Consider the following 25,993-nt stretch of genomic DNA (forward strand, 5'->3'; position numbering starts at 1 on the left):
TTAAAAAAATAAAAAAATAAAAAGCCAAATCCTCCCACCCACAGTGTGTGCAAGTCTGGGAAAAAGCACAGGCAACAACAAGAGTTTGGAGGCGGTTCATACCAGTTTTGCTGGGGCTTGGCATGCGCACTTCTGCGATGGCGGTGATGATGGTGTTGTTCCCGTTGCGTTTGCTAACCAGGTCGATTATCCGGTCTGTGATCTCTTTAATGGGGCTCCGGTCCAAACGATGGTCCTCCGTGGACTAGAAGTAAAGAAGAAAAAAATTGAGGTTTGAAATCTGTTGGTTTAAGTTTAAGTTCCATCTTGTCTGCCATTAATCGTGTTTACATGTCGTCTACTGTTGACACAAAACAACCAAGCCTAAATCCACCACATATCCCATCAGAGCATGTCTTAATGCTGCTAAGACTGTTGTAGAACGCTGCAGGCTTTAAATGAAAGAGGATTTTTTTGAGTATGCATTCATGGAGAGAGACAAACTGGGGGTGGGAGGAGGTACTTACGATGCAGACGTGGATTTCGTTGCTGGCTGAGAATGAGGGGTCACAGGTTATGGACACAGAATGCTCCAAGGAGAAATTCTTCACTACGTACAAGCGCCTCAGCTGCTTACACACATCCTCCACAGTCAAGCTCTGGACACGAAGAAGAAAAGAAGCTAATGTTAATGCACATGGAAAAAATAGATGCCAATCAAGAAGAAAAAGGAAGCGCTAGGCCTCTAGGCCTGCATTTTGGCAGTAGGTCCAACATGCTATCTGGTTGGGATCCACCTCATTTAGATTAAAGACCGCAGGCTCATATGCTTGTCACTATCTGCTGTCATGCTTGTTAGGCAACTGGCGAGGGATGATCCTGTGTGGTGACAGAGTCGCCAGTGGTCCTGTTTAGCTCAAATCCATACGATCCTGAAATTAATCCTGCAGTGTGGTCGGGTTAAGAGGGGACTGGCATGGAATCGCGAATGCCTGATTCTCAGGAACACCAAAACTTGGATAGAGTCAACAGAAAACAGGGAGAGAGCTGAGAAAATATCCCCACATTCTTTCTTCCTGGAACACATTTAAATACACGACTGAATTGTTTAGGAGTCTTAGACTAAAAGTCCTTTTGCCTGGGAGAGATGGTTGAGCACTTCTGAAAACCTGATCTTTCACACTTTGCTGCTCCCATTCATTTAAGAGTGGTGGTGGGGGAGAGGCATGAAAAATGACCCCAAAACCCTTTAATTCAATCTCTCCCTCCATGGTGTCTAGGTAACTCACTGGAGGCATGGTCTCCTTGTTGAAGGTGAAGGTGATGTTGGCGCAGCTGTTGTCCTGGTAACTGGAGCTGGGGTGGCATTTGGTGGGACGCGGGGGAGGGTTGGAGCGCCAGCACTCTCCGAGGCCGAGGCAGGGCTGCACAAAGCAGTGGCCCTCCCTGATGGGGATGCAGCTCTGGCCTGAGGGACAGCCGCCTCGACCTTTGGCACCCAGATGGCATGATGTAGGGCCACACCACATCTGGAGAGAAAAACATGACAGGGGAAACATTTTTTTTTTTTAAATAAACAAGTATAAAGAGGACTAGGGCTCATGAAGGTTTGTCGGCTCACCACTTTGGTCCTGACTGTAATATCTCAAAAACTACTTAACACCAGAGATACAATACCCAGCCCTACACTGTACTGTAAACAGAATAGAAAAAAAAAAACAATCAATGGCACCAGTTTTTCCCCATTCAAGGATAATAGTGGCTCTGTGAAGATTGCATGTCAAGGGATATGCTTCTGTGATCCGTATGGAACACATGAGCTACTGTCAGCAAAAGTACGGTAAAATCCACGTAGTAATTGTGTTCCCATATCAGACTCTGTCCAACATGGCAGCCTGTACCTTACAGCCCTAGATCATTTTCACCCTGTGATGCATTTGCTTCCCGAAGGGAGCAGTATCAGTGAGGCGCCATTGTTCATCTGGTGGTTAGACGAGCATGATAATGAGAGCACTACTTCAGGCCACTACTGTATATCACCCAGTGTGACTTTGGCTGGCATCTGACACCCATTTCTAACAGTGCCATTATGTGTTTTTTTTCCTCTGAAAACAAACTGCATCATCTCTGTATAGAATTTGACACTCCCAAGCCAACTCCACCCTGTGTTGTTGTAGCCCGACATGGCCCTACCTGAGATCTCTGAATACCGTGGAGTGCGATGCAACTGCCCACGCAACCTTTGAGTATATAACTAATTCAACACACCATTATTCTCCACAGCCCTTCTTCTGTCATTAAACTACGACATAGTGCTTCAAAGCTGTCCAGAGCCATCATAAATATGTTTCTTACTTCCACATTTCGTGTATAGGCAGAGTATGTTTGGACATACCTTTGTGCACTCAACTTTCCCATTAGAACAGTGGCAAGTGTTGCAGTCTTCATCCCATTTGAGTCCATCAGGGGTGACGTGTCCATTGACCGAGCAAGGTCTTCTTGTCACTGTGTTAAATCCAATCGCAGCATTAGGTCAGAGAAAGGTGCGTTTGTTATGTGGATTTGTCCTTTATAATCTCGTGAAGACTTTTACCTTCTTGACAGTGGGGTCCAGTCCTGTCTGGTGGACACACGCAACGATATCCGTTGATCTCATCCACACAGATGGAGCCAAAGGCACATGGAGAGGACTGGCACTCATTAATATCTGTCACAGAGGAGAAGAGCGGGACGTAAGAAATGGCTCCTTTTTGGGAATAAAGAGCACAGCCAGACAGCACACAAACATTGGGTTAAGCAGTCGGCACACAAATCTAATTCCTAGGCAAAATTCACTGGAGGTCGTGTGCCATTTGAACAGTACATACATATGCACACCAGTTAATAAAAAACAAGCAAACATGCTTTAAATCATTCCTGGACGGTTTCTTTTTTTGCCCCATGCAGCTTTATTAAAAGGCAGCATCATTAGCAGGTATGCAGGAGCTAAAGGCTGGACTTAGCAGAACAAAGGGTTTGCAATGGGAAAGAATGTGGCCATCTGAAAGCCTTTAAGAGGGAAAACAATCTGTGTAATCAGTGTCAGAGAGCATGGCTGATTAGCTGTTGGCCTGCTAAGCCGGTTTTCCCCCGGGGACAGCAGCAGGGCCCGGTGGAGTGACACTGAAATGACTCGGCCTGGCCTGCAGCCCAATGCACAGATAATTGGCTGGCTAGACCCTTCATTTGCAGCGACTGCGATGGTCCCGCAACCCGGGACCTGCTCTAACTTATGGCTCAAACAGGGATCAGGGAGGAGTGGGAGGCAGGGTTAATACTCACTGATCCGACAGTCTGGACCAGCGAAGCCTGGGGCACACTCGCAGCGGTACCAGTTATCCCCGTCAACGCAGGTTCCGCTGTTGTAGCTGCAAGGGAAAAAAAAGGGTGAGATTTCAATTTTATATATCAGGCTTATTTGACAAACTGACATCTATTCAAGCTTTAATATTCAGCTATAATCATTTGCTCAAAGGAAATTATGCCAATCAGACTGGTTCTTTTTTAGTGTAAATGCATATGGGAGTGAGCTCCAGTGGTATGTGGTTAAATAAGAGTCGTGTCTGGGAATTCACAAAAGATTTAGCTGATTGCATCCCAGGAATGACAGTGAAGGGTGTATGCCTGGTTCTCAGCATTGAGACGGTGAGCAAGAATGCCTGCAGGTGAGAAATGACGATACAGGAGGAGCACCCTGTTTACATCTGTATAAATCTACAGGAAATGTTTGGCTTCCACCTACCATGGGTGGGGACTGCAGTCGTTGGTATCTGAGAGACAAAAAAAAAAAAAATAGGAGGAAGGGAGGGAGAGAGAGACAAACAGGTACATTAGAGAGAAACAAAATACAACACTCACTACTGTGTTTAGTGCACATGACAGCAAAGAGCACGTCTGAGCTTGCGTGTGCAAAGGTGCGTTGGGCCGGTCGGGCACCACCTGATTACTCTGCCTTATTAACAACACAGAGCAAACAATCGAGTAGACTCTCGCCCTCAAAAATGAGTTCCAGCTTCCCCCCCCCCACCACCACCGCCAACACCTCCACACCCAGATTCCCAACCCGACCGTTTCTCCCTCCCTTACAAAAGATGAGGAAATTTATGTTTTGGGGTACATGCATACAATGGCAGGGATCCCAGGGAAATGGAGCAAGGCTGTAGAACGAGCCGACATGTCACTGTTTGGACAGGAATAGAACGATGAGAGGGGAAAGACGGGTGTGTGTTGGAGGAGGAGGGGGAGAAACATCTGTCTCCACTTTCCTGAGCCCCTTTCTCCCTCCTCCTCTTTCTCCTCTCATGGCTGGCAGCAGCCGGGGTAGAGAGGAAAGAGATCAAATCTATATATAAAAAAGGTACAGATCAAGAGGGGATGGGAGAGTCGGTTTTAATTAGATGCAAGACTTTACCTCTGCACTAGGTAGCAGGAGGTGTATCATCATTTAATAGCAATAGCTGTCCACCCTTATCCCAGCCACAATTTAACGAGCACTTACTCTGGGTGCACGTGGGACCCTCCCAGCCTTCCTTGCAGACGCAGGTAAACGACTCCCCAGTCACCACGCAGGTACCTCCATTCTCACACGGGTTTGGAAGACAACTTGAATTTTTGGCTGAAAGAGAGAGATGTCAGTCAGTTTTTCCCCCGCAACTTTAAAAGAGGATTACCAGTAAAATCAGTGCTTATAAACTTTAAGAACTGTCACAGGAGACTGCTGTTGGTTTGGCTTTTTTTCCTGTAGGGTTTCCGTTTTCTCTGAGGGAATCTGCATTCCATGACTTTGAAGTGTATTGTCAGTGCAATCAGGGATTTTAAGCGGATATCTGTCAGCACTCAGGGGAGAGGAAGAAATGGGCAAGCAGGGAGATGGGAGGAGAGGGAGCGCTGACAGAGTGAAGGGATAAAAACTGTTTATGGACCTCGCTGATCTGACAGATCCGATTAATATCTGAAACAAGACGGAGCTCTCCCACAAAGCAATCTTCTGTGTGTGTGTAAATGTATAACATTGAACCAAACCACAGTGACTGTGTGACTCACCTATGTTACACGTCGTACCCTCCCACCCTGGGGAACACTTGCATTGGAACGTGTCGCCCTCGTCGTGGCAGGTGCCTCCGTTGTTACATGTGGCTTCATCGCATTGACTTTCCCCTGGAGAGAGAATTTCAAATGTTAGGGTTTACACACACACACACACACACACACACACACACACACCCACCCACCTATAAAGACATAAGCACATACCGTGAGCCTGCACAGACAGACTACATGGGTGTGGAAAAAAAGGTCTCTTACGGGAGTGGCAGGTTTTTCCCTTCCAGCCATTCTTGCATTCACAGAAGAAATCAGTCACCAGGTCTCGACATGTCCCTCCATTATGACAGGGGTTGGTGCTGCAGTCATCGATGTCTGGTGGAAACATCGGATAGAGTGCGATTTATGGGCAGCATATCAAACACATCATCACACTTTATGTTGAAACATGGATTGAACGGTCCAATGAGGGAGGTGTGAGTTTGAGCAGTCCTACTCACTGATCTCGCAGTGGTCGCCCTCCCAACCGTCGCCGCAGATGCACTGATACACGCTGACTTTGTCGATGCAGGTGCCTCCATTGCGGCATGGGTTACTCTCGCAGTCGTTGATATCTGATTGTTTTTTTGTTTTGTTTTTAAGTGAAAGAAAAAAAAAAGAAAAAGTGAGTTTGAGAGTGCTTTTGCATAGGCCTATCTGACATATCCTGATCAGTTGTGCTTTGTATTCTGTATTGCGTGTGTGGAGTCTGGTCTTACTCTCGTGACAGTAGGTGCCTCTGAAACCCTCCTGGCACTCGCAGCTGAACTGGCCCCCGGCCTGGCTCCGGCAGCGGCCGTGAGGTCCACACACATTTGATGAAATGTAGCGCTCTCCTCCGGGCGTGCTGTTGGACGCCACAGAAACTGTGCAGCTGTCAATCACTGTGGAGAGGAGAGACAGTTAGACAGTGAAACAACTGACAAACCTTGGTTTAAACAAACATTCGTTCCAAATAATAAAATGTGGTTTGAGTCTTCTAAGTGATAAGGAAAAATGGGAAATTAGGTTATTGCTGATATTCAAATGAGAACAACCGCTTGCTACTCTATTCTAAAAAATGAGTGGGAGAGCCAAAAAGTGACAAAGAAATAAAGAGTGAGCAGGAGAAAGGAAGCGATTAAGAAAGATCTATACAACGTACAGGCCTCTACTGAAAATCCCCATCCCCTGAGAAAAACCGTATCAGTGTAAGAATGTGAAAAAGAATGAATGATGGAAGCAGCGATAAGCTGTTATGCTTTCATAAGCAATTCAGAGTGATCTTTTTCACTCTGCACTAAAATCCCTTCCTTTCCCCCTGTCTGATCAGGTTAGGAGAACAGGGTGAATTTTCTCCCCTGTAATCACTTAATTCTTGCCAAGAGCAGAGAGAATCTCACCGTTTGTTATCTGACTCTGTGGTTGGTCCACTCACTTAATTACACACACACACAGAAAAATGTGCACATTCGTTGAGGGGGGAAAAGAAGAGGTAGCCCACCAAGTCATTACTAAGAACACACACAGTGCTATCAGCCTTTTGCCAGATTTTCAGGGAACTCAGAGGAGGGGAGAATCATTGGAAAAGCTTTGCTGAGGAGATGGAGGGGGGCGTTCATCAAGGGAGCTACACTCCAAAAAAAACTCCTGCTCACCTTGGCCAGGAAACTTAAGTACACAAAAACTAAAATATAGGTATTGCCCTCATGGGAAAATGTGGGCAAAGTGTTCAGGCAAATGGCGAAGACCTGGTCTTATTCAGCATTTTACTACAGCACGCTATGCAGATCACCTTACAGCAATGTTCTGGAAAAAGGACAAAGAGTGAAAAGCTTGTGGCTGTTGCAGGCAGGAGGAGACGTACCTTTACATGTGGTGGTGCGACAGTGGTCTTTGAGGTGAGAGCAGTTTTTGCCCTCGTAGTCCTCTGAGCATGCGCAGTAGTAGTCTGTGGCTAGGTTGAAGCAGGGCGCTCCATTCTGACACGGGTTGGGGGAGCAGTAATCGATATCCAGCTAGGGCAGAAAGGTATTGAATAGAGAGTGGTGAACCTGATAGCCGACATGGTTTCTGCTACACTGAACAGAGCAAAACCCACAGCATCCTCCCTACAGGCTGTGCCAGGAAACAACACACGCACAGCACTTGGAGGAAAGGGGAAAAACAAGGCAGAGACATAGGAGCCGTCCTCCGAGTCTGGGCTTCAGCACTGAGGAATGTATCCCGCTGTAGCCAGGAGCAGCTTCAACAAAGCACTCCCTTTTAAAAAGGAGGACTGTGGAACAACAGCCATTTAAGGAGGGTGGGGCAGGAAAACTTTACAACGAACCCAAAGATACAGCAATGCTGGAAGAGGGGGCTGGGGGCTTTTGTTCATGATAATGTTAGGAGTTGTGTCTCACCTGGCAGAGATTTCCTGAAAAACCAGCCAGACACAGGCACTGGAAGCCATTAACTTCGTCCTGACAGCGGCCGCCGTTCAGGCACGGTGCGCTCGCACACTCGTCGATGTCTCTCTCACAATGCTCGCCGGCAAAGCCAGGGGGACACACGCAACGATAGCTATTTACTAAGTCCTGAGAGAAAGAGAGAGACAGACAGAAACTAGGGTTAACCTCATGCAGCCACAACTTTGATTAACTGCTTTGAAAGGGTGGGGTCCAAACAATAACTGTCAAACCAGGGAACAGAGCGAAGAGCGAGGCTGAGAGAAGGGGGGGGAAGGGCCATGCCAACTTTGGAGGGACATTATCACAGCTCCGCAATTATTACAACACATTTTCCTGGCACAGGCTCAACACAATAATGTTTATGGTAATTCAATCTAGTGTGGTCAAGGAACTTGTGTGTCCCTCCCTTCGAAACCCCTCTGAACCCACTCCCCTCAGATTTGATTTCAGAGAGGAATTCCACAACAATTCCACTGTCGGTTTGGAGAGAACAGTTCACAGCAGCTATTTATACAACCACTGTAAATGTCTCGGTCTTCGACAAAAAGACACAATAAAACAAACAAACAAGCTGGCAAACAAGCTGGCAAACAAGCTGGCAAACAAGCTGGCAAACAGAGCAGCGAAGCCAGATAAAGCGAGACGGTTTTTGACCCGACACGTACCTTGCAAGTTCCCCCATTCTGGCACTGGTCCTTGCAGTCGTTTATATCTGCACGGGAAAACAAATATGTGGATTAAATCTTAACAGCTTGACCGAATAGTCTGTCTTTGACAACAAGCCTGTGCTTTATGTTCCCCATGCTAGGGGCCTTTAGCTAGAGAGAGCTGGATTACGTGGCTGCAGAATCAGTGCAACACACGAGTATTGAGCAATCCTGTCTGCTGCCAAGTGAAACTAGTCCTGGGATGGTCACCACAGCCTTGGCCACACACAGGGCTAATAATGATATGGCAGATTAATTTACACTGCAGGAAAAAGGCTGCACTTGTCCAACTGTTTGCTTTACGCCTTCATATTACAGCTTTTATTCAGCCTGTACTGAATGGAGAGAAATAAATAAATAAATTAAAAAAAGGAGGCAGGTGCTGGACAGGTGTCCCGCTCCACAGCTGCAGCAGACAGCCTTCAACTCACTAATGTCGCAGTTCTGCCCCATCCAACCAGGGACGCACTCGCAGAAGTATCCACCAATCAGGTTGCGGCATGAGTTGGCATTGACACAAGGCTTGCTCTCGCATTCGTTGGCATCTAGAGAGGGAGAGAATGGATTAGAGGCATTTGCATGTGCAGTTGACAGGCATGACGTGGTGGAAAGAGGAAAAGAGGCGGTGTGGCTCACCTATCAGACATGTCTTCCCCGTCCACTGTGAAGGACAGTGACACTTGAAACCGTTGACCATATCCTGGCAGGTTCCACCGTGATTGCAGGGGTTTGGAGCGCAGTCGTCAACATCTAAGCAGAAGAAGTCAACTCTGGTTATTCAACATGATCTTTTCTATGAGGAGTACTGACATTTAATGGGTAAAGGTAGAGTGCAATCTCACTGATAGTGCAGGAGGGGCCATTCCAGCCTGGCGCACACTGACATTCGTAGCCTTGACTGGTTTCTGAACAGCTCCCTCCATTAGAGCATGGATTGGACAGACAGGCATGTTCCGCTAGAAAGAGAAAGAATGTTTTTGCAAACATGTCACACACAGTGTGAGTCACTTTTAAAAAGGAAAAATCCACTCTTGGATTTTCCCTTTTTCAATTTATGACATTTTATTATTTTACCCTTTTTGGCCGATCTCAGTCTATATCACTATATTGTTTTTCTGCTATTGTAGCTGACATGATAATATTTGACTGTGACATCATGTTATCTACATTTGACCTATTATTCACAAGAGAAACAAATCAGATGCAAAAATGCATTTCAGCTTCCAACTCTCATTCCTAAAGAAAGAAAAAAAAAAAAAACACACTCCTCTGCCCGGGACCTGTCAGCAGAACATACCCAGGGGTCGACTTCCCTCACCCATTACCTAGTCCTTTCCCCCTCCCATGTCCCAAAAGCCCGCTCAAAATCCCCCCATCTCACTCTCATTACCCGCCCGGCAGACCACACCACCAGGAAATCATCTTTCATGCTAAGTTGACCTGACTAACGCACCGTGACTTCCCTCTGACTCCCCGCCATTCTTCTTCTGTAAGGCGGCACAAGATGAGAGACTGGTGGGAGGGCGAGCAGCAGAGGGGGGAGCTCTGCCCTGGTGTTTCTCCTTTATGGACGAGCTAAGGATGAGTGGGTCAAAAATGAATGATTCACTCTGGGAATAACTAGGTGGTTGGAGGTGATCAGTGGACGGCTCTAGGTATGCCGTGGGGAGGAGGGAGGAAGAGGATGAATCGCTGCACCCTGGGGCCTCCGTGTTACAATAGCCTGACGTATCCCTTGGTCGGCGGACCTCCTGTTACGAAGGGTACAGTTTCCTGACATCTCTGCAGTTAAGCTGTCAGCACCCCGCGAGGCTCAGATTTAATGAGGAAAAAACCATCATCTCCATGGTAAGTGTTCGCAGCAGCTGAACCTTAGCACCACACCCATCTGTCTCGAGTGCCTGAGGAGCAGAGGGATGACCGGCCCCTGAAGATCAAACCTTCAGATTACCTGATTTGGGGGCCACTCACGCTGAAGTGGAAACAAGATTATTGCAGAGTTACCACCTCCTCTGATTACAAACTCAAGGCACCTTTGACCTTTTGTCTGTAAGCTCAGAAAGACAATAACCTACCCACTTATTATAACTGCAAGCATGAGTTTAAGACCCCATGAGATAACATTTTATATTTTGATTTTAGGTTCCAAATGTAGATTGTCTTATAAACTAAAAAAACCCATAAAAAAAGTTCTAGGGAATCTTGAAGCCTCTATTTTGTTTGCCAAAAAATGTTAAAAATAAGATTTAGCCAGAGCAATATGACTTCCTTCAGTCACTAAAAACGTAAGTAGCTTTAAAAAGGGGCAGTCAGGCGATTTGCACTTTCACAAAATTGGGGACGTGCAAGAGACAGATTAAATAAAGAATGGTCAAAAACAAAGCGGCAGCGGACAAGATATTCAGACTTTTAGTAAATCTTACAAGTCAATCGCTACAGAGACCGGTTCCTACGCTTCCCATAATGCAACATGATAGCTTATTTTATTAGATCCACACCTGGTTATTGCCCACACCTTTCTAACCCCAGTTCATAATGGTAAAAATTTAAAAGTTATGAGCTCAATCCAAGGTTATTTTCTCAGACTTTAGAAGCTCCCAACAAGGTCTACAGAAGACATTAAACTGCTTTTCACAGACTGACTAGTACTCATGACGAGTAAACTTTATCAGAGGAGTGCACATTAAAATCTTGCTAGCAATAACAAAGACAGCTAAAGATTATCTTGCAGAAGGTTACGGACACTCACCTCTCTCACAGTTGGCACCAGAGTAGCCCTCAGCGCAGGTACACTGGTACTTGTCAGGCCCTGTGTTGATACATGTCCCTCCATTCAGGCATGGCTGGTGAGTACCACAGTAGTTCAGGTCTGGAAAAGAATTGTTTTATACAGCTTTAGCTAGTTTTGACACAACACAGGGCGCTCCTACAGCAACTGAAATTAGAGCTGGGAATTAACCTTTATCGCAAAGGTGGCCGCCCCAGTTGGTGTCGCACAGGCACTGCCAGGGCTCTCCACAGGTTCCATGTACACAGCCAGGGTGGGGGATGCACTTGTCACAGTACTGGCCCTGCCAGCCATACAGACACCTGCAAGACACACAGCCATGCCGTCAGCCTCGGAAGTGGGACACACACACACACACACACACACACACACACACACACACAAATCTCTGTGGTATCTGAAAATGATAATATCTTAATCTTCCGTTTACTCCAAATTCCTTCACAAGCAATAATCTGAATTTAATGAACTACACCTTAGCGTATACAGCGTGGAGCTGCACAAATAAAACAAACAAAGAGCCAGTATTCTAGCCCTCAACACTGGGCTGCGTCTTAAAAACCACAAATGAATCTTAAGTAGCAGGGTGTTTATGCAACAGCTTTTGAACAATACTTGCGGACAGGGAAACAGAGGACTATTTAGCATTTTACCAAACAGAAAAAAACAAAACACTAAATTACAGTTCCAATGGGACCTGTAGCACAGCTAACATTAGCATGCGGCCAGACGCTCCCTTTAACAACACTCTGCCTGTGGCTTGGCAGCAGAAACATCCTTGCAGAGAGGAGTGTTCGGCTGTTACAGTGCTGCTCATCCTGGTTCCCATGAGTAAGGAGGCAGGCTTGTGCCCCAAGGCCGAGGAGGGGAACACAGCTTGCTGACCACCGAAATGTCCAGGTCCATAATTACACCGATAATGCTGCCCTTTTCTTCCAGGGCTCTATAATTAAGACTGAAATCCAGCCTGACTGATAAGTTCACTCCTCAAAAAGGTGCGAGATTGTGATACAGTTGCTGCTGTGGAGCCTAGTGACAGGAAATAGTGTCCCTCTGGGGGAGCGGTGCACTGATTAGCCCCAAGGAACGGACGGACTGTAAAAATAAACGCGGTGGTTAAGTAAACCTCTGTCTGTGATTAAAGAGGCTATTCTTAAAAGTGTGCTAATCCTCTCCATGAGAAGCAGAGCAGGGTTCCTCAGCAGTATCTCAAATCATTTACAGTTATTACACAGCCAAATTACTTGGGAATGTGACATTATATTAGGCAGCACAGCTGACGCACATATAGATTTTAACATTAAAACAGACCTCTTTTTAAAATCTGTATGTTGTGGCTGTGCAGTTAATGCTTTTCAAACCATTTTTCTACAGTGGCAATCTTGGTCCACAGTTGCACTGGTATTACTCCATTAGTAGTCTATATCCTTGACGTTCTACTTCTGGAATTGCTCTGTTGCCAATGGAAATTTCGCCGGATTTCACACATTTAGGCCAGATATCCGTTGCCTTGGGCTTCCTTTGTGTTGGCATTTTAAACTCAGGTCGATTTATGAGGACTATGGTTAACCTTTTCTCAGATCTCTGCAAGATAAATCCAGACAGCTAGCTAGACTATCTGTCCAATCTGAGCTTTCTGTTGCACGACTAAAACAACTTTTAAAAACGTACACGTTCCACCAAAACTAATTCCTTCCGAGGCTATTTTGCAGCGGCACCCCAGCTTTTCCCGGTGCTTAGCACCGCCCAAGATTGTGATCGGTTTAAAGAAATGCCAATAAACCAGAGCATGTTTTATTCTCCCATCCCGGGATGCCGTGGGGACTCACGAGACCCTCCGCAGCAGCACCACAGTGGAGGAAAGTCTGGCAATGCAAAGTAACAATGAAAGCTGCTGATCAATAAAAACTAAAGGCTAAAAGAAAATCCCATGGAGCGTCATCAATCTACTACTGACCGAGGTAGTGACAAGGAGGCTACCCTAGCCTGCAGCCAATGTTGCTATGTACTGCTGTTTTTTAACACTCTGCAACAGCCCAACAACAGGAAACTACTCCCCGACTACAACAGTAGTAGAGCTGGCTTGGAGAGTTGTTTGGCAGAGTGCATATAAACAGAGTTAAACCCAGAGCTTTAAATATGGCCACACCTGTGCAAAGACTAAAGCAATTCGACCAGTTGTTCTGCCAGTGGCCACACAAGCACTTACAAGAAACCTGATGATGTCGAAAGCTTGGGAAAAACAACAAAGCTGAGGCAGAAAATGAACAAACCTGATGGTCACTGTGCTTGATCTATAGCCAAATCAGACAACTAAGAAAGCAACCAATGCCTGAGCTGTGGGAAGAGTCAGTCAGTGCAGGGCCTCCTCCAGGATGAGGATGAGATACAACTCTTACTGCACACAATGCCCCAGCTCTGATATCCATCTGCGCCTGGCTTTTCCTCTGGCTGTGTGCATAAACAGCATTAGGAAGCCATTAGCTACACAAACAATACACTTTAAGGCTCATCCGAACGTTACACACGATTTGACTGATAACACTTGCCTCATTCGAGGGAAACGCATAGCCTACATTTCCAACATGGAAGTCTTGGCAGTTGAGCCTCTCCCTTTTCTCAGACTGGCAGCTCCGGTCCAAAGCTGCACGAGAGATTTACAAGCAGCTCAGCCTGCATCTCTGTTAAAGCCCTGGTACTGATAGTCTCTTGGCCAGAAAACAGAGCACGTACAGGGAAAGATCCATGCCATGACCGAAGTGGTGCTTTTGACACAATCCCTGCATATTGGAATGATCCACACCACAGGCTTCTGGCCCCGGCCTCCATAATAAGTAAAGACACTTGAACAAACCATGTTTGACATTTTACATAGTAAAAAGGCAGTAAAATCATTCATAACAGACTAATAAATCATACAGAGCTGCCTCGGTCACTTACTTGCATCCACCTGGCTCCTTACATGATCCATGTTCAGTGCTGCAGCCTTGTCGACATATTGCTAGAGGAGGAAGAAGAACAATCACTGCCTGGTAACTAGATTCAAACCTAGCTCCATTTTTTTTTAAGCATGTTTTAATTATAGCAGTAAATAATTATAATAATTACTACCCGCTATGACATTTCAGCCTGTGAGAACAAAGGCTGCTGTTGACAAACAACCAAGTTTGCCCTGCCATATAACACAGTAAAATATTTAATAAAAAAAGTGACTACTGCCTAGGCTGATTTTCTGGCCATATAGGCAATGAAAAGCAAGAAAAGAAAAAAGGCTTTGCAAGAGTTAAGAAACAAAGCCTTTCATTCAATGAAAACCGCTTAGCAGACAGTGTATCAGCATGAATCACAGATTACAGCCTGGCTGCTAGTTTGAGAAGACTCATTCATAGTCATAAATACTAATCAGACTGTCTCGAGCTGCTGTCTTGATCAGCGTTTCCATCACCCATCACTACATGCTGCCATTTCAGCAGGGCTTACCTGTGTTGCAGTCAGGTCCGGACCAGCCTTCCAGACAGGTCTTGTTTCCATTGTAGTCGCATGTGTAATGCCCGAAGAACTCATCCCTGGGCCGACAAAACTTGTTGCAGCCAAAGCCGTAGTAGTGCTCGTCACAGCTGACCCGGATCTGGTACTCAAACTGGGCTACGGGGCCGTTGTGAGTCAGCTTCTGCCAATGCGGGCTGGGGTTGATCATGCCCGAATGAGAGGCTTTCTCTATCAACTTCCAATCTGCATACAAATTTTGACATAACAAAATGACATTCCTTTCCTCAACTATGTTAGTGTTCATCAAATGTTTGAGCCAGGGAGAGAATCGTGGAATGCAGCATCCTACAGTACATTACACATTTGGGAGTTGCAATGTTTTCCGTGATCATACAGTGGGAACCCAAAAATGCCCCAAAAATTTGAACACAAATTGCAGAAGATCTCTTAGATAGCAGATTATATGTAATTAAAGCAACTAAAGAGGAAGAAAAGTACAGGAGGAAATGCAGAAAAAAAGGAAAAGGCTGCCTGTAATGAGCACTCTTAACTGCTTTTTTCTCACGCTCCCTCTCCAACTCTCCCTGGTTGGTTTTCTGATTCTCAGGTTTACAGCTTGAGGATATTACTGTCTCAGATGCTGCCCTGTGGATCTGCTCAGGCAAGGACAGAACCACTGCCGCCGTAAATTACAGCGTGAGGACACAATGTCAGTCACTGCTGGGAAGCCTGCCAATGTGCCATCGGCAATTTTATTTCTCAAATAAATTATTGAACTAACAGCAATTTATTTTTATTTTTTTTACACACTTACAAGTATCGGCCGGTTTTTGGCTTTTTTTTTACATAATTGGCATCGGCCAATATCCCAGTATATCAAGCCGATTAATAGGCAGGCGCATCTGCGGGCAGCCTAGTGTTAAAAACATGAATAGGCGACATTTTTACAGCGCACCCAGACCAGCTGCCTCCAGCCCCTCACCTCGTGAAGTCACTTCAGGCTCAGACGCTATCGTTAGTAGTAGCATGCTGCTGGTGGTCTTGTGGCGGGATTAACTGTACTAATAAAACCGTACAAAACACCACGGCCACACCGCTGTGGAAGCTCCTCGAATGTCATTTATCAGAGTCTGGTTGTTACCCCTGTCCGTGGCAGTCTCATCCACTCCTATAACGGAGCTAACTGGAGCTAACCGCTAACGGAGCTAACTGCTAACGGAGCTAATCGTTGCTAACAGAGCCTTCAGTTCTCCGTGCCTGTATCCATTAACTGCATCTATGGACTCGAGCACAAATAAAACCCTTACATTTCCTTAAATTGGCTGGACGAGTTTTAAATTACAACCAAGAGTTGTTTGAATGACAGAAATCTGCAGATTTGTATTCTCAAAAGTTTAATAAATGCTGCTAAGTGCACTAAACTTTATTTTTTCATTGAAAAGTTTGACAAAGTTTATTTTCTTCTTACCTGTTTCGTTCATATTTTTCATACATTATTTATACAATATACAGTGGGTTTTTACATTATACATTTTTAATTGAAGTATACAATAAATGGTTTTGTTGAGAAATTCTGTGTATATTAGTGTTACATTTTATCTTTCAAATAGAGGTTTAAAAACAAGCACATATCGGCCAAAATCCATCGGCTGACCCCGATTTCTAAAGATCGGCATCGGCCAGAGAAAAACCATATCGGTCGACCTTTACAAGTATCTATCTGTACTTCAGCCTATGTTGTGATTGTGCAACACCAAAGGAGACTTAGAAACACACAGACCTAGACCCAGAAACAGACTTATTTTCATGTCAAACATGAAGAGGTCACGGCTCTGTCAAACGGGCAAGGACTGACCTGAGAGCCAAGGGCTGTAATGAGCTTCACACACAGAGCTTCACACACTCAAACTGAGCAAACAGGCTCAGCCCAGTCTCCAGACACTACACTGTACACATACATACAAGCCCTTAGTATTAGCACCACTCATTCACCTGCACATGTAGCACTCGCTACTTGATATCTAAATCTTCCACCTGGGAGAGAATGAAAAATATGTCACCGCCATTATTTACTGTGCACACTCACACGAGCATAGGTGGCTGACCGCTGGGTGAATCGCTCCTCTGTGTAGTATGATGCAATGCAATGCAGTGCAGTGGGGGATGGCCTGCTGTCATTTATTTACTGTGCTGCGGTGTGTATGGTTGTGGTGTGTGTGTGTGTGTGTCTGTGTGTGTGTGTGTGGGGGGGGGGGGGAGATCACAGTGCCTGGTAACATTTCGCAGTGGTCTGGAATCCAGAGCTCAGTTGTGTGGCATTTCTCTACTAACTGCTGACCTGCAGTGTCAGGAGTAGCACATCCTTACTACCTGCTGCCTGGCTCAGAGCTAAACATAAATCAGACAAGCTTTATAAAGCTTAGAGAGGTCAAGCTCGAGCATCAAATTCATTTTATATTGAGAAATTCTACATTTTAAGCTGTAAAACTGAAATAATACTTTTCTTAAACACTGGATATACACGAATGGAACAGTGCTCTGGAGTAGGAATTAAAAAATGCTTAAAGTGCATGAAATGGACATAAGTTTAATATTAAAAACTTTTAACTGTGATTAGGAATCAGCTGGCATTTAAGCATCAGTTAGGATAGTCAAAACATATGAAGCTATCAGAGCTGTGAGCTAGCCTGGTGGAGATCAACGGGGCTTAACCAGCATTGACTGTGTACATTCAGGGGGCTTTTCACACCAATGCCCTAATATCTCTCTGGGGAGCGGCAAATACAGCAGAAAAGACTGAAACCCTGTTGACCTCGAACGGACCTGCATAAACAAGCATGGGATAGGGCCCTCCCTCCCCTGGAATCACCACACTGTCGCCAATCTGACCTCCAACCAGCAGGAATCCCAGCATTGTTAACAGCAGAAACCAAACCCTGACGACCAGAATTTAGATCCAGCATGCTATCACCGCGTACTTCCCACGTTCATGGGAAGAACACCCGCAGTCTTTTCGAGCAGTACACTAAAAAGTCTTCCACTCTGAACTCAGCAGCCCACCTTTGCCAGAGGTAACTTTAACCTACGGGACAGGATAGCTCAGGGGCCCCCGCATTGTGACTGCGGGCTAGTTGCAGCGCCGGGCTGGGCGAATAGTGAACTCTGTGTTTCACGCCTCAGTGACAGTGAGACAGTGTGACCCCGACCCTGGCTGGCAGCACCTGCCATCAGTCATCGGCCAAATAAAAACATTTTCATAGGGGGGCAGCGTGGGCCCATTCTGTACTCCTCCCCTCGCCACACTTCCTTCTCTCTGTCTCCACTCCCCCCTCCATCTGCCCTGTCCCCACTTCTTCTTCTTCTTCTTCTTCTTCTTCCCCCTCGCTTCCCTGTCCTGCTCTCCCGCCTTACAGGCACCTGTCAACACACTGCCTTAACACACACACACACACACACACCCCCCATGTGGAAGAGGGCAGGGGGGTTCAGGAAGAATAAACTTCCTTTTCTGACCTTCAACAAGACTCCTCCCAGACGTTGCCGTGAGGGAAGGTGGGGAGGGAGCGGAAAAGAGAGGGGAAGGCAAGCTGGAGATGCCAGACAAGGACAAATACTCACCACTGGTTTCATTGCTCCAGTCCATGGCTTCCACTATCAAAGTGTAGGACCTCTGAGGAAGACAAGATAGAGATAGCCAAGTGTTAGCCAACAGCAGGATCGTCAAGCAATCACTGTATCATAAAAAGAAACTATAAACATTGCCACTCAATGATAACATAAAAACTTCCTGTGCAGAGAACCACAGACAGCTTTTTGTTTTTCTAGTAACCATGCAAACTAAAAAGAAAATATCCACAACTTTCCGGTTTCCCATGACCTCACCAGCCTTGCCAGTTTCATCTGCCTATCATTGAGTTAGCTTACAATGGGGCCTGGGACAGAAGCTGCTAACAGTTAACTTGTAACAATGGTCCTGTTGATCTGATTAAGAGAGGATAAGCTCGCGGTGGTGCAGAGCTCTCTGCATCTCAAAGATTAGGATGACAGACACATGGACAGTGGTCTGGTCTAGCTGGACACCCACCCAGCAGGAGGGTGTCTGATGCACCAAAAACCAGCCAGATATAGCAGTGCTGCACTGGACTAATGACTAGAATGAGTCAAAATAAAACAACTAGCACGTAGAAAAGGATACTTCACCCTGCAATGCCAAAATTATATACACGTCTTCAGCCACGCTAACTTTGCTCTTTAGAAACTGGTTTCCACATATTTACAAAATGCAGTGAGAGAAGTCAGTAGATGACTTCCAATGTTCTGAGAAAGCACACAGTCAATTCTGTTTTACAATTACAATGTGATTTTCAATGTTTTGCTCATTTATAAACCTCTAGTGGCGATTGCTATGAATGATGTAAATAATCAAGACCAAAGTGCTTAAGGACACTGCTTTATAGACAAAGTCAAGGAAGGTAGAAAATGGAGACACAATAAAAGTGTATGTGAGGGTGAGGAAGAAAGGCAGAAAGGCAGAGAGAGACTTAAAGAGTGCTACACTCTGGAGGGCCTGTCTTGATTTCAGCACTCCCGAAAAACGCTTTGTCCGATTCAGGGTCGGTAGCGCTCACACCAATATCAGCTTACACATTTGCGCTGCCCTGTGCCACAGTCATGAGGGAGCGAACAATGTGTCTGCGAGCGCGCATGACAGAGTCAGAGAGAAAGTATGTGATCGTGAGAAAGTGTAATCCACTTACAGTGCTCGAGCATCCACTAGAAAACACCTACTTGTTATATTCACACACATGCTTGCCCCTAGCAGCACTGCGTGGAGGCATTTCAGAAATTCTGCATTGCCGCTATGGCCCTCGTTGCTGCAATGACTTCATGGTAAACAAACCTTGCTCAAAGGAAACCCCCTTTTTACTTTCCACAGAAAGAAAAAACGGGTGTATGACTCACTCTCGGACCGTTTCTCATGGCTTTACCTCGTTTTGTCAGCCATTCAACTTCCCATCTTTCCAGGAGACATTTGTCTCATCCTGTGCCAGTGTTTCACTGCAATCAGGGCAGCTATTATTTGAAATGCAGTCTTTACAGTATATCCTGATTCACAATTGGCTGCAATCAGTTGACACAGAACTCGAGTGAGTCTGTGGTAATGTGACCACTCACCTACTACTATGACCCAACCTACAGCTAGTTACATTAACACCAAGAACAAGAGTCCTCTGACTTTGGTGGTCACCTTATGTGTCCAACGCTTTACCGTTAATTTCCCATTAGGGGAGTAATTTTTCCAGCCTGTACAATTGCACTTGAATGCATCTTTCCAGTAGCTGCACTCCCACCTGCATGTCCACATCGACTTTTGGGTTGGGGCAAATGTGTTTGAGAGCCAACCAAAATAAATCCCACGTATATGACACAGCGCAGTGAGCGTGGTGAGCTCATCCTAAAAACAGGAACTCAAAATGCAGCAACACACATTCACTGGTATGTAACACACACACACACACACACACACACACACACACACACACACACACACTAATATTAGTCATCATTGCAACAATAAATTCCTGCAGCTGTGACAAAAATGAGAAGTAGAGAAAGAAAAAAAAAAAAAAAAACTAGAATTTGTATTCTACTACAGTAAAGTCTTCCTTTCAGTGACCTTTTAGTGACCCCTCAAACAATCTGAGCATTTCTTAAACAGCAAGTTATCAGTTTACAGGCAGTTATATTAGGAGCAACAACGGATCCCTGCCAAAACTTCAACAACCCTGTTTCACCTGCTACACAACGAAACTTCACACGGTGTCAAAGAAATTCATTAAACCACTTTGTGGGGGACTGTTGTCAAAAAGGCGTAAAGTTTATTGGGTTATTGACTCAATCCTTTAAAGGCAGGTCTACAACAACATGACAACACACCCATGTCTTGAGCGATTTGGACTTGCCTCAACATGGAAGCTATTGCAGCATCATCATCACCACAGACTGATCGCGTATTACATAAACATGATTAAGGGCGGCCCACGCCATAAACACTTAAACCAAAATTTAAAACACAGTGGCCTTGGATACCAATGTTTACCATTCATCTACTGTCTGAAAGTTGATGTTCGCATAAACCACAGCTGATGATCCACAGGCTTTGTATTCTCCAACAATAAGGTCATACTGGCTTGATCTAACAAGTACAAGCCTTGCCATTATTGGGATGTTTAGTTCCAGACCAAATAACTGTTTCCAGAAAGTGAGATACTGCCTGACTCCTCATTCACTAACACTCCATAACTCTCTGGCAGTTATCAGCTTGGAACCGTCTGCCACTGCCAGGTTCACTTTTCCCAGGCTCCCAGCTTCTCTTTGAACTACAGAGCACACAAACAGACACACACACACATGTCCAAGTGCAATAAGTGTGGCCATATGTCTTCTTATCTTTCCTGGCCAAGCAGACACTGTCCAACAGACAAGTAACATTAGCGATAAAGATCATTCCAGTTCGAATCACAATGACTTGCCAAAAAAAACTACTGAATCCTCTCAGTAGGGGAATTTTTTACACACACACACACACACACACACACACACACACACACACACACACACACAAAAAGAGGTATGTCTCGTGGAATAACAGGCAAAAGCCAAAGGTCTAAATAAAGGCAAAGCACAACAGATTAGACAGATCTAGGCCTACAATCAGCACACAGGAAATGTAAACAGTCCAGTCAAAGGGATGTTGACCTTCTGTATCAGTTCCCCTGAGTCAATCTCTTCAATTGTATCAAACTGAGATCCAACCAATGATTGGGACTGCTAGGTAACACCCCTGTTTGCCAAAAAGTCAGGCGGCTCAGTCAAGAAAAGACAACTCTCATAATCACCTTCATAGGCACCGACTGCACTAGTGGACTGGGAGGGAAGGAAGGAATGTATTGTTTCGCAAGAGATTTTCATCACAACAAGAGTTGGCGAAAGACTGTACAATCAACATCTTATTAAATAACCTGCAGAGGTACATCAGCCCAGGGACAGGACAAAACCTCATCCCAAATGGAAGAATCTCACCATTTGCCAACTAAAACAACAGACACGGCAAACAGAATTTGAATCTCTCGCAAGGCAAACAAGATCAAAACATGAACCCGGGACCAGGAATGAAAGTCATATATCAAGCATTTAACTAAACAAGCAGCCAGTCATTGTCTTCCGCAAGAGTCACTAACCATTCAAGCAAACAAAAACAGGGCACGGATGATACCGAATTAAATGCATTTTCTATGCATGTCACGTTTCCATACAGCTTAGAACAACTGTGATAAACAGCGAAGCTTCCAAAGCCATTATGTAACATCACACTAACACCACTGCAAGTACACTGAAAAAGTCCTTACTAAAGTCAAAGACAGGGTGAGGTAGGGAGGGAACAAAAGAAAGAACATGTTCTTTTCCCTCTTTCACTTGAGTAATTTGCACTTAACTGCCACATCAGAGCAGAGTCTATAAAACAAACATGTCATTACCCCCACAGCTGCTGGTAGAGCTTACCCTCAAGGCTGAGCTGACTATTGTTATGTGACTTACCTGATCTCAGTTCTCAGACTGCCCCGACTTGTCAAAAAATCAATCACAGCGATGCTTGCATGTCTCAGGTCTGAGAGAACACGCTAGCATTGTGTTAAGTCAAAGAGAGAGCTAAATTATGCTATTAAATGTGGGCATAATTAAATCGGATTTGAGCATAATTAGGGGTGCCGGGTCAAATCAGGCTTGAGATTACTCAAGAAAGAAACCAGTTGGGAAGTGAGAAGATAGGTGCTTATGAAAGCTCAATCTAACATCTGAAAGGAATCCAATTAAAAAGGGTCTTCTCTTTCCTTGTTTAGGTGCAACATGTGCAAATGTGCTGAGGTGGCCACAGAGGTTAGGTCAGTTTGCCTGAGAGCCAACTTCATCACTGCTGAGTCTACTACAACTGCTTCCTGTTGCTTGCCCTGCACTGGCATTACAGCTGCACTGCCTCTATTATGCTCTGTAATCCTCACTGTAGTCACTGAGGGCACACCATTGTCCCTGCTTGATACACTGTGAGGGCCCTCACTTCTCTGTGGAATAAAAGCACGAGTGACATTGGCGAATCTATACAGGGCTCTAAAACAACGATGTGCTAATGTTAAAGATGTTCCAGCCGACGGCATTCAGATGGATTCCTGGCTCTCGCCCTACCTGTCTGTCTAAGCACATGTGTGTAGCCTCATTAAGTGCAGCAGTTACTGTGGGTGGCAAGGTTAAAGCGATGAAATGCCTGGGGTCCAACCGAGCGTGACTTAAACAAAGCCCTTGGCCTGGACAAGAGGCCAACTTCATGCAGCTCACAAGAGAGGATGGGGGGGGGGTTCATGAACTCAGAGTACCCAACAACCCAATTGCACCACACTGCCATCTGTCCACAACAGCCAATCAACTGATGAAAAGGACAAAGAGTAATATCATACCTAACCTGACAATTGTTAATGTGCACTGAAGTAAAGCACTTGAAGTTAAGGATGAGAAAATCTAACGAGCGACCCTGTTCTTTCCAGAATCTCAGCATAGCTGCTATCAAACTCCTGTTTTCTACAATAGAGTTGTATCAAATCTATGTATCTAAACATGACATTTCTTAATTGATACATAAACAAAACAACATTTTCTACAAGTTTCGCTGGCAATATAACCCCCTAGTTTTGGTATTTCCACAGATATCCTGCCGTTAATGACAGTACATCCTTCATTAGGTTTAGGACATGTCAGCCATAAGTATACGTTTTATCAATATGTCAGAAAAGAAATGAGTAAAGCAAGCAGAGTCCTAAAACTTGAATGGCACTAGGTTTCATTTCAATGTCAACAAGTGCTGTTTTAAAGTAGGAAGAATTTTCAACCAGTAAGATGAAACTAATCTGGCTCTGTTAGTGCTGCCATGGCGTGAACATAAACAGAAACCTTTGTCTTTTAAAAAAGGTGTGAGGCGCCAGTGTCTAAGTGGAGATCAAATAAAAGTACAGAACATATCAAATGACATGCTACCCTGTTGAGAACATTGTTTTACTGGCTATCAGATCATAGGGAAAACACAAATCTAAATGATGTGCCCCACAGGTAACACACATACAAATATCCAACTTAAAAAAAAACAAACACACACAATCTTCCAGTTCTTTCACTTATTCGGGCCGTTTGAACCCACCACTGCTTGAAATTACAACAAGAACTTCCATCAAGATTGAGGTAAAAATAGCCTTGATGTAATTGGACACACACATACCAGCGGACTATGCCTTTCACCCATCAGGCACAGTGGAGGAGTTTTGTGGGCCAAGCTGTGGGGCCAGTCAGTCTGTGTGCACAGTCCTACTTTTTTCACTCCATCGAAATGTGCTCCAGCATAACGAATCATATCTCTCACAGAGTTACAACTCTCCCACAGGCCTGTCAGGCACATTTATTTACTCTATGAAGAAGAGCTGACACTTGAGGAAACCAGAAAGTGGGATTTTACTCTAGACTTAGTGAACTGTGCAACATGAGCAGCTGCCAGGGAGGCAGAGGAGGAGGAAATCTGGGAGAATACAGCTCACCCAACTTTTTCTCTCAACTTTTTATTTGTTGAATCAAGCCAGACAGGCTCAAATATTTGATTTTTAATTTTATTGATGGATTTCTAGTAGTTTGTAACCGTAGGTCATAATTTACTCACCTTTTATGATTTCCAATGCATTCTGAACAGTGAGGTTTTATGATGATCTAACATGCAAAGCAGTTTTATAAACATCCTAATAGTATTTAGATAGAATAGACCGATCTAGGCCTAAAGAAGAAAAATACCTGCACTTGGTTAATAGGTGCAGATAATGAGGAGACCACGGGGTCCTTCCTCTAAAAGGACAATTCACAGAGAGCTAACTACCAAAAGATCCACTTGTCAGGGATTGAGAATGACTGACTGACAGTAATTGCACATAACTGCCCTGCAAACAAACATTTTCTCTCGAGGCAGAAGAAGAAAGAAAGAAGCGCGCCGGGAACACAGAAAAAAGAAAGAAAATACATTTTATATATAAATAAATTTTTTTATTTTTATTTTTTATTTTTTAAGTCTCCAACTCACCGGCCAGGCAAAACTGAAGGGCAATACTATCCTGGATTTGTCATTCCTGACAGAGCTCTTGAAAGAAAAGGTATTCCCTCCCAGGACAGTCGTAGCTCCCAATCCGAAGCTGCAGGGCCCTGCAGCAGAAACTCTCGACTGGTATTCCTTCAGGCAAACTCTGAAAAACGTATCGCACTCGTCCCGTGTGCATTTTCTATCCGCCGTGTTCCGTGAGCCATCACAACACATGCCGTTCAGCAACTCTCCGTTAACATTGTGCATCGATAAGATTTGCAACTCGAATTGTCCCGTTCCCTCGGACACCTGTTGAGGACAGAATAGTGAATGCAATGGGAAAACTTTGACCTCATTATATAAAAATATATATATATAAGAAATTGTGATACCAAACGGGCTGTTCTGCCGTTGACATTATTTGCACTTGTAGCAGGCTAACTAGACACAAATTTGCATGAGGCATGGTTACATGTAATGTTAGCATAGCCGTGCACATAAAGGCGAAACACATATGCAATCAAAGTACATCCCAACAGCTGAATGAGTGACCCTTCCCGCTGTTTTCCCTTGAAATAATCCACATACCTTCGCCAGAAAGCAGAGTAAAAAGGCAACAACGACTGAGCCCCGTCTCAAAATCATGCCTCCGGACTGCTGTTGCCACTCGTTTGTTAGTCGTCGTCTGGCCGACACACGGCACCAGAGCTCTCCTCTGGTTAAAACATGCACGAGTGGGAAACAACACTTTGATCAGCGGAGCACAGGTTCCCGTTTCATAGAAGACCTCTTCCTAATATGTTCCTCAAACTCTCGGAGCGTCTGCTCTTCTTCGTTATCCGACAGTTTCCCCTTGTTGTTGAACAAAGTTTACACAGTGGCCATGCGGCAGCCGAGCCCACTGCTGACTGACTGACTGACTGACTGACTGCTGGCCTGAGCTGGAGCTGGCTACACAAGTTCAAGAGGGAGGGAATGTCTGCGGAGCCTGAGCCTCCATATTCATGAGTAGGGAACAGTGGGCCCGCCCATCTCACATTATGAGGATAATATCATACACTCAAGATTGCCTGCTGTAAGGACTCTTTGGCAGTGATGTGGTGGGAAAAAATGAAAATAAACTATGACCTGCAGTCATATTGATAATCACAAGTCATCACAACCACAATCCTAAACATAAATGAATTGGATTTTCAGAAAAGCATCAATTTACCTTTTAACAGGCCATATCTTCCTACATCCTGCATTAGCTGCATACTACACTCACCACAAGTTATACTAATATTTTACCTCATAAAGATTTATGTAAGCTTAA

The 25,993-nt window shown here is 44.9% G+C and overlaps 1 protein-coding gene across 1 annotated transcript in view; it reads right to left on the reverse strand.

Annotated features, from left to right (window-relative positions):
- Positions 1 to 25,617, reverse strand: part of jag1b (jagged canonical Notch ligand 1b) — a 28,009-nt gene extending 2,392 nt beyond the window's left edge. Inside the window, exons 1-25 of the mRNA XM_078272670.1 lie at positions 25,267 to 25,617; positions 24,682 to 24,987; positions 18,135 to 18,186; positions 14,508 to 14,759; positions 13,968 to 14,028; positions 11,199 to 11,329; positions 10,989 to 11,108; positions 9,082 to 9,195; positions 8,876 to 8,989; positions 8,671 to 8,784; positions 8,198 to 8,244; positions 7,485 to 7,658; positions 6,947 to 7,097; positions 5,820 to 5,984; positions 5,562 to 5,675; positions 5,323 to 5,436; positions 5,062 to 5,175; positions 4,517 to 4,633; positions 3,761 to 3,788; positions 3,301 to 3,386; positions 2,573 to 2,686; positions 2,375 to 2,484; positions 1,269 to 1,508; positions 507 to 638; positions 103 to 244 (exon numbers count right to left, since the gene is read on the reverse strand). Coding sequence (XP_078128796.1) covers positions 103 to 244; positions 507 to 638; positions 1,269 to 1,508; positions 2,375 to 2,484; positions 2,573 to 2,686; positions 3,301 to 3,386; positions 3,761 to 3,788; positions 4,517 to 4,633; positions 5,062 to 5,175; positions 5,323 to 5,436; positions 5,562 to 5,675; positions 5,820 to 5,984; positions 6,947 to 7,097; positions 7,485 to 7,658; positions 8,198 to 8,244; positions 8,671 to 8,784; positions 8,876 to 8,989; positions 9,082 to 9,195; positions 10,989 to 11,108; positions 11,199 to 11,329; positions 13,968 to 14,028; positions 14,508 to 14,759; positions 18,135 to 18,186; positions 24,682 to 24,987; positions 25,267 to 25,323 — 3,169 coding nt within the window. The 5' untranslated portion in view covers positions 25,324 to 25,617. The remainder of the gene's footprint in view (positions 1 to 102; positions 245 to 506; positions 639 to 1,268; positions 1,509 to 2,374; positions 2,485 to 2,572; positions 2,687 to 3,300; positions 3,387 to 3,760; positions 3,789 to 4,516; positions 4,634 to 5,061; positions 5,176 to 5,322; positions 5,437 to 5,561; positions 5,676 to 5,819; positions 5,985 to 6,946; positions 7,098 to 7,484; positions 7,659 to 8,197; positions 8,245 to 8,670; positions 8,785 to 8,875; positions 8,990 to 9,081; positions 9,196 to 10,988; positions 11,109 to 11,198; positions 11,330 to 13,967; positions 14,029 to 14,507; positions 14,760 to 18,134; positions 18,187 to 24,681; positions 24,988 to 25,266) is intronic.
- Positions 25,618 to 25,993: the final 376 nt, after the last annotated feature.

This window comes from Sander vitreus, chromosome 17 (genome assembly GCF_031162955.1).
Source record: "Sander vitreus isolate 19-12246 chromosome 17, sanVit1, whole genome shotgun sequence".
NCBI classification, from domain to species: Eukaryota; Metazoa; Chordata; class Actinopteri; order Perciformes; family Percidae; genus Sander; species Sander vitreus.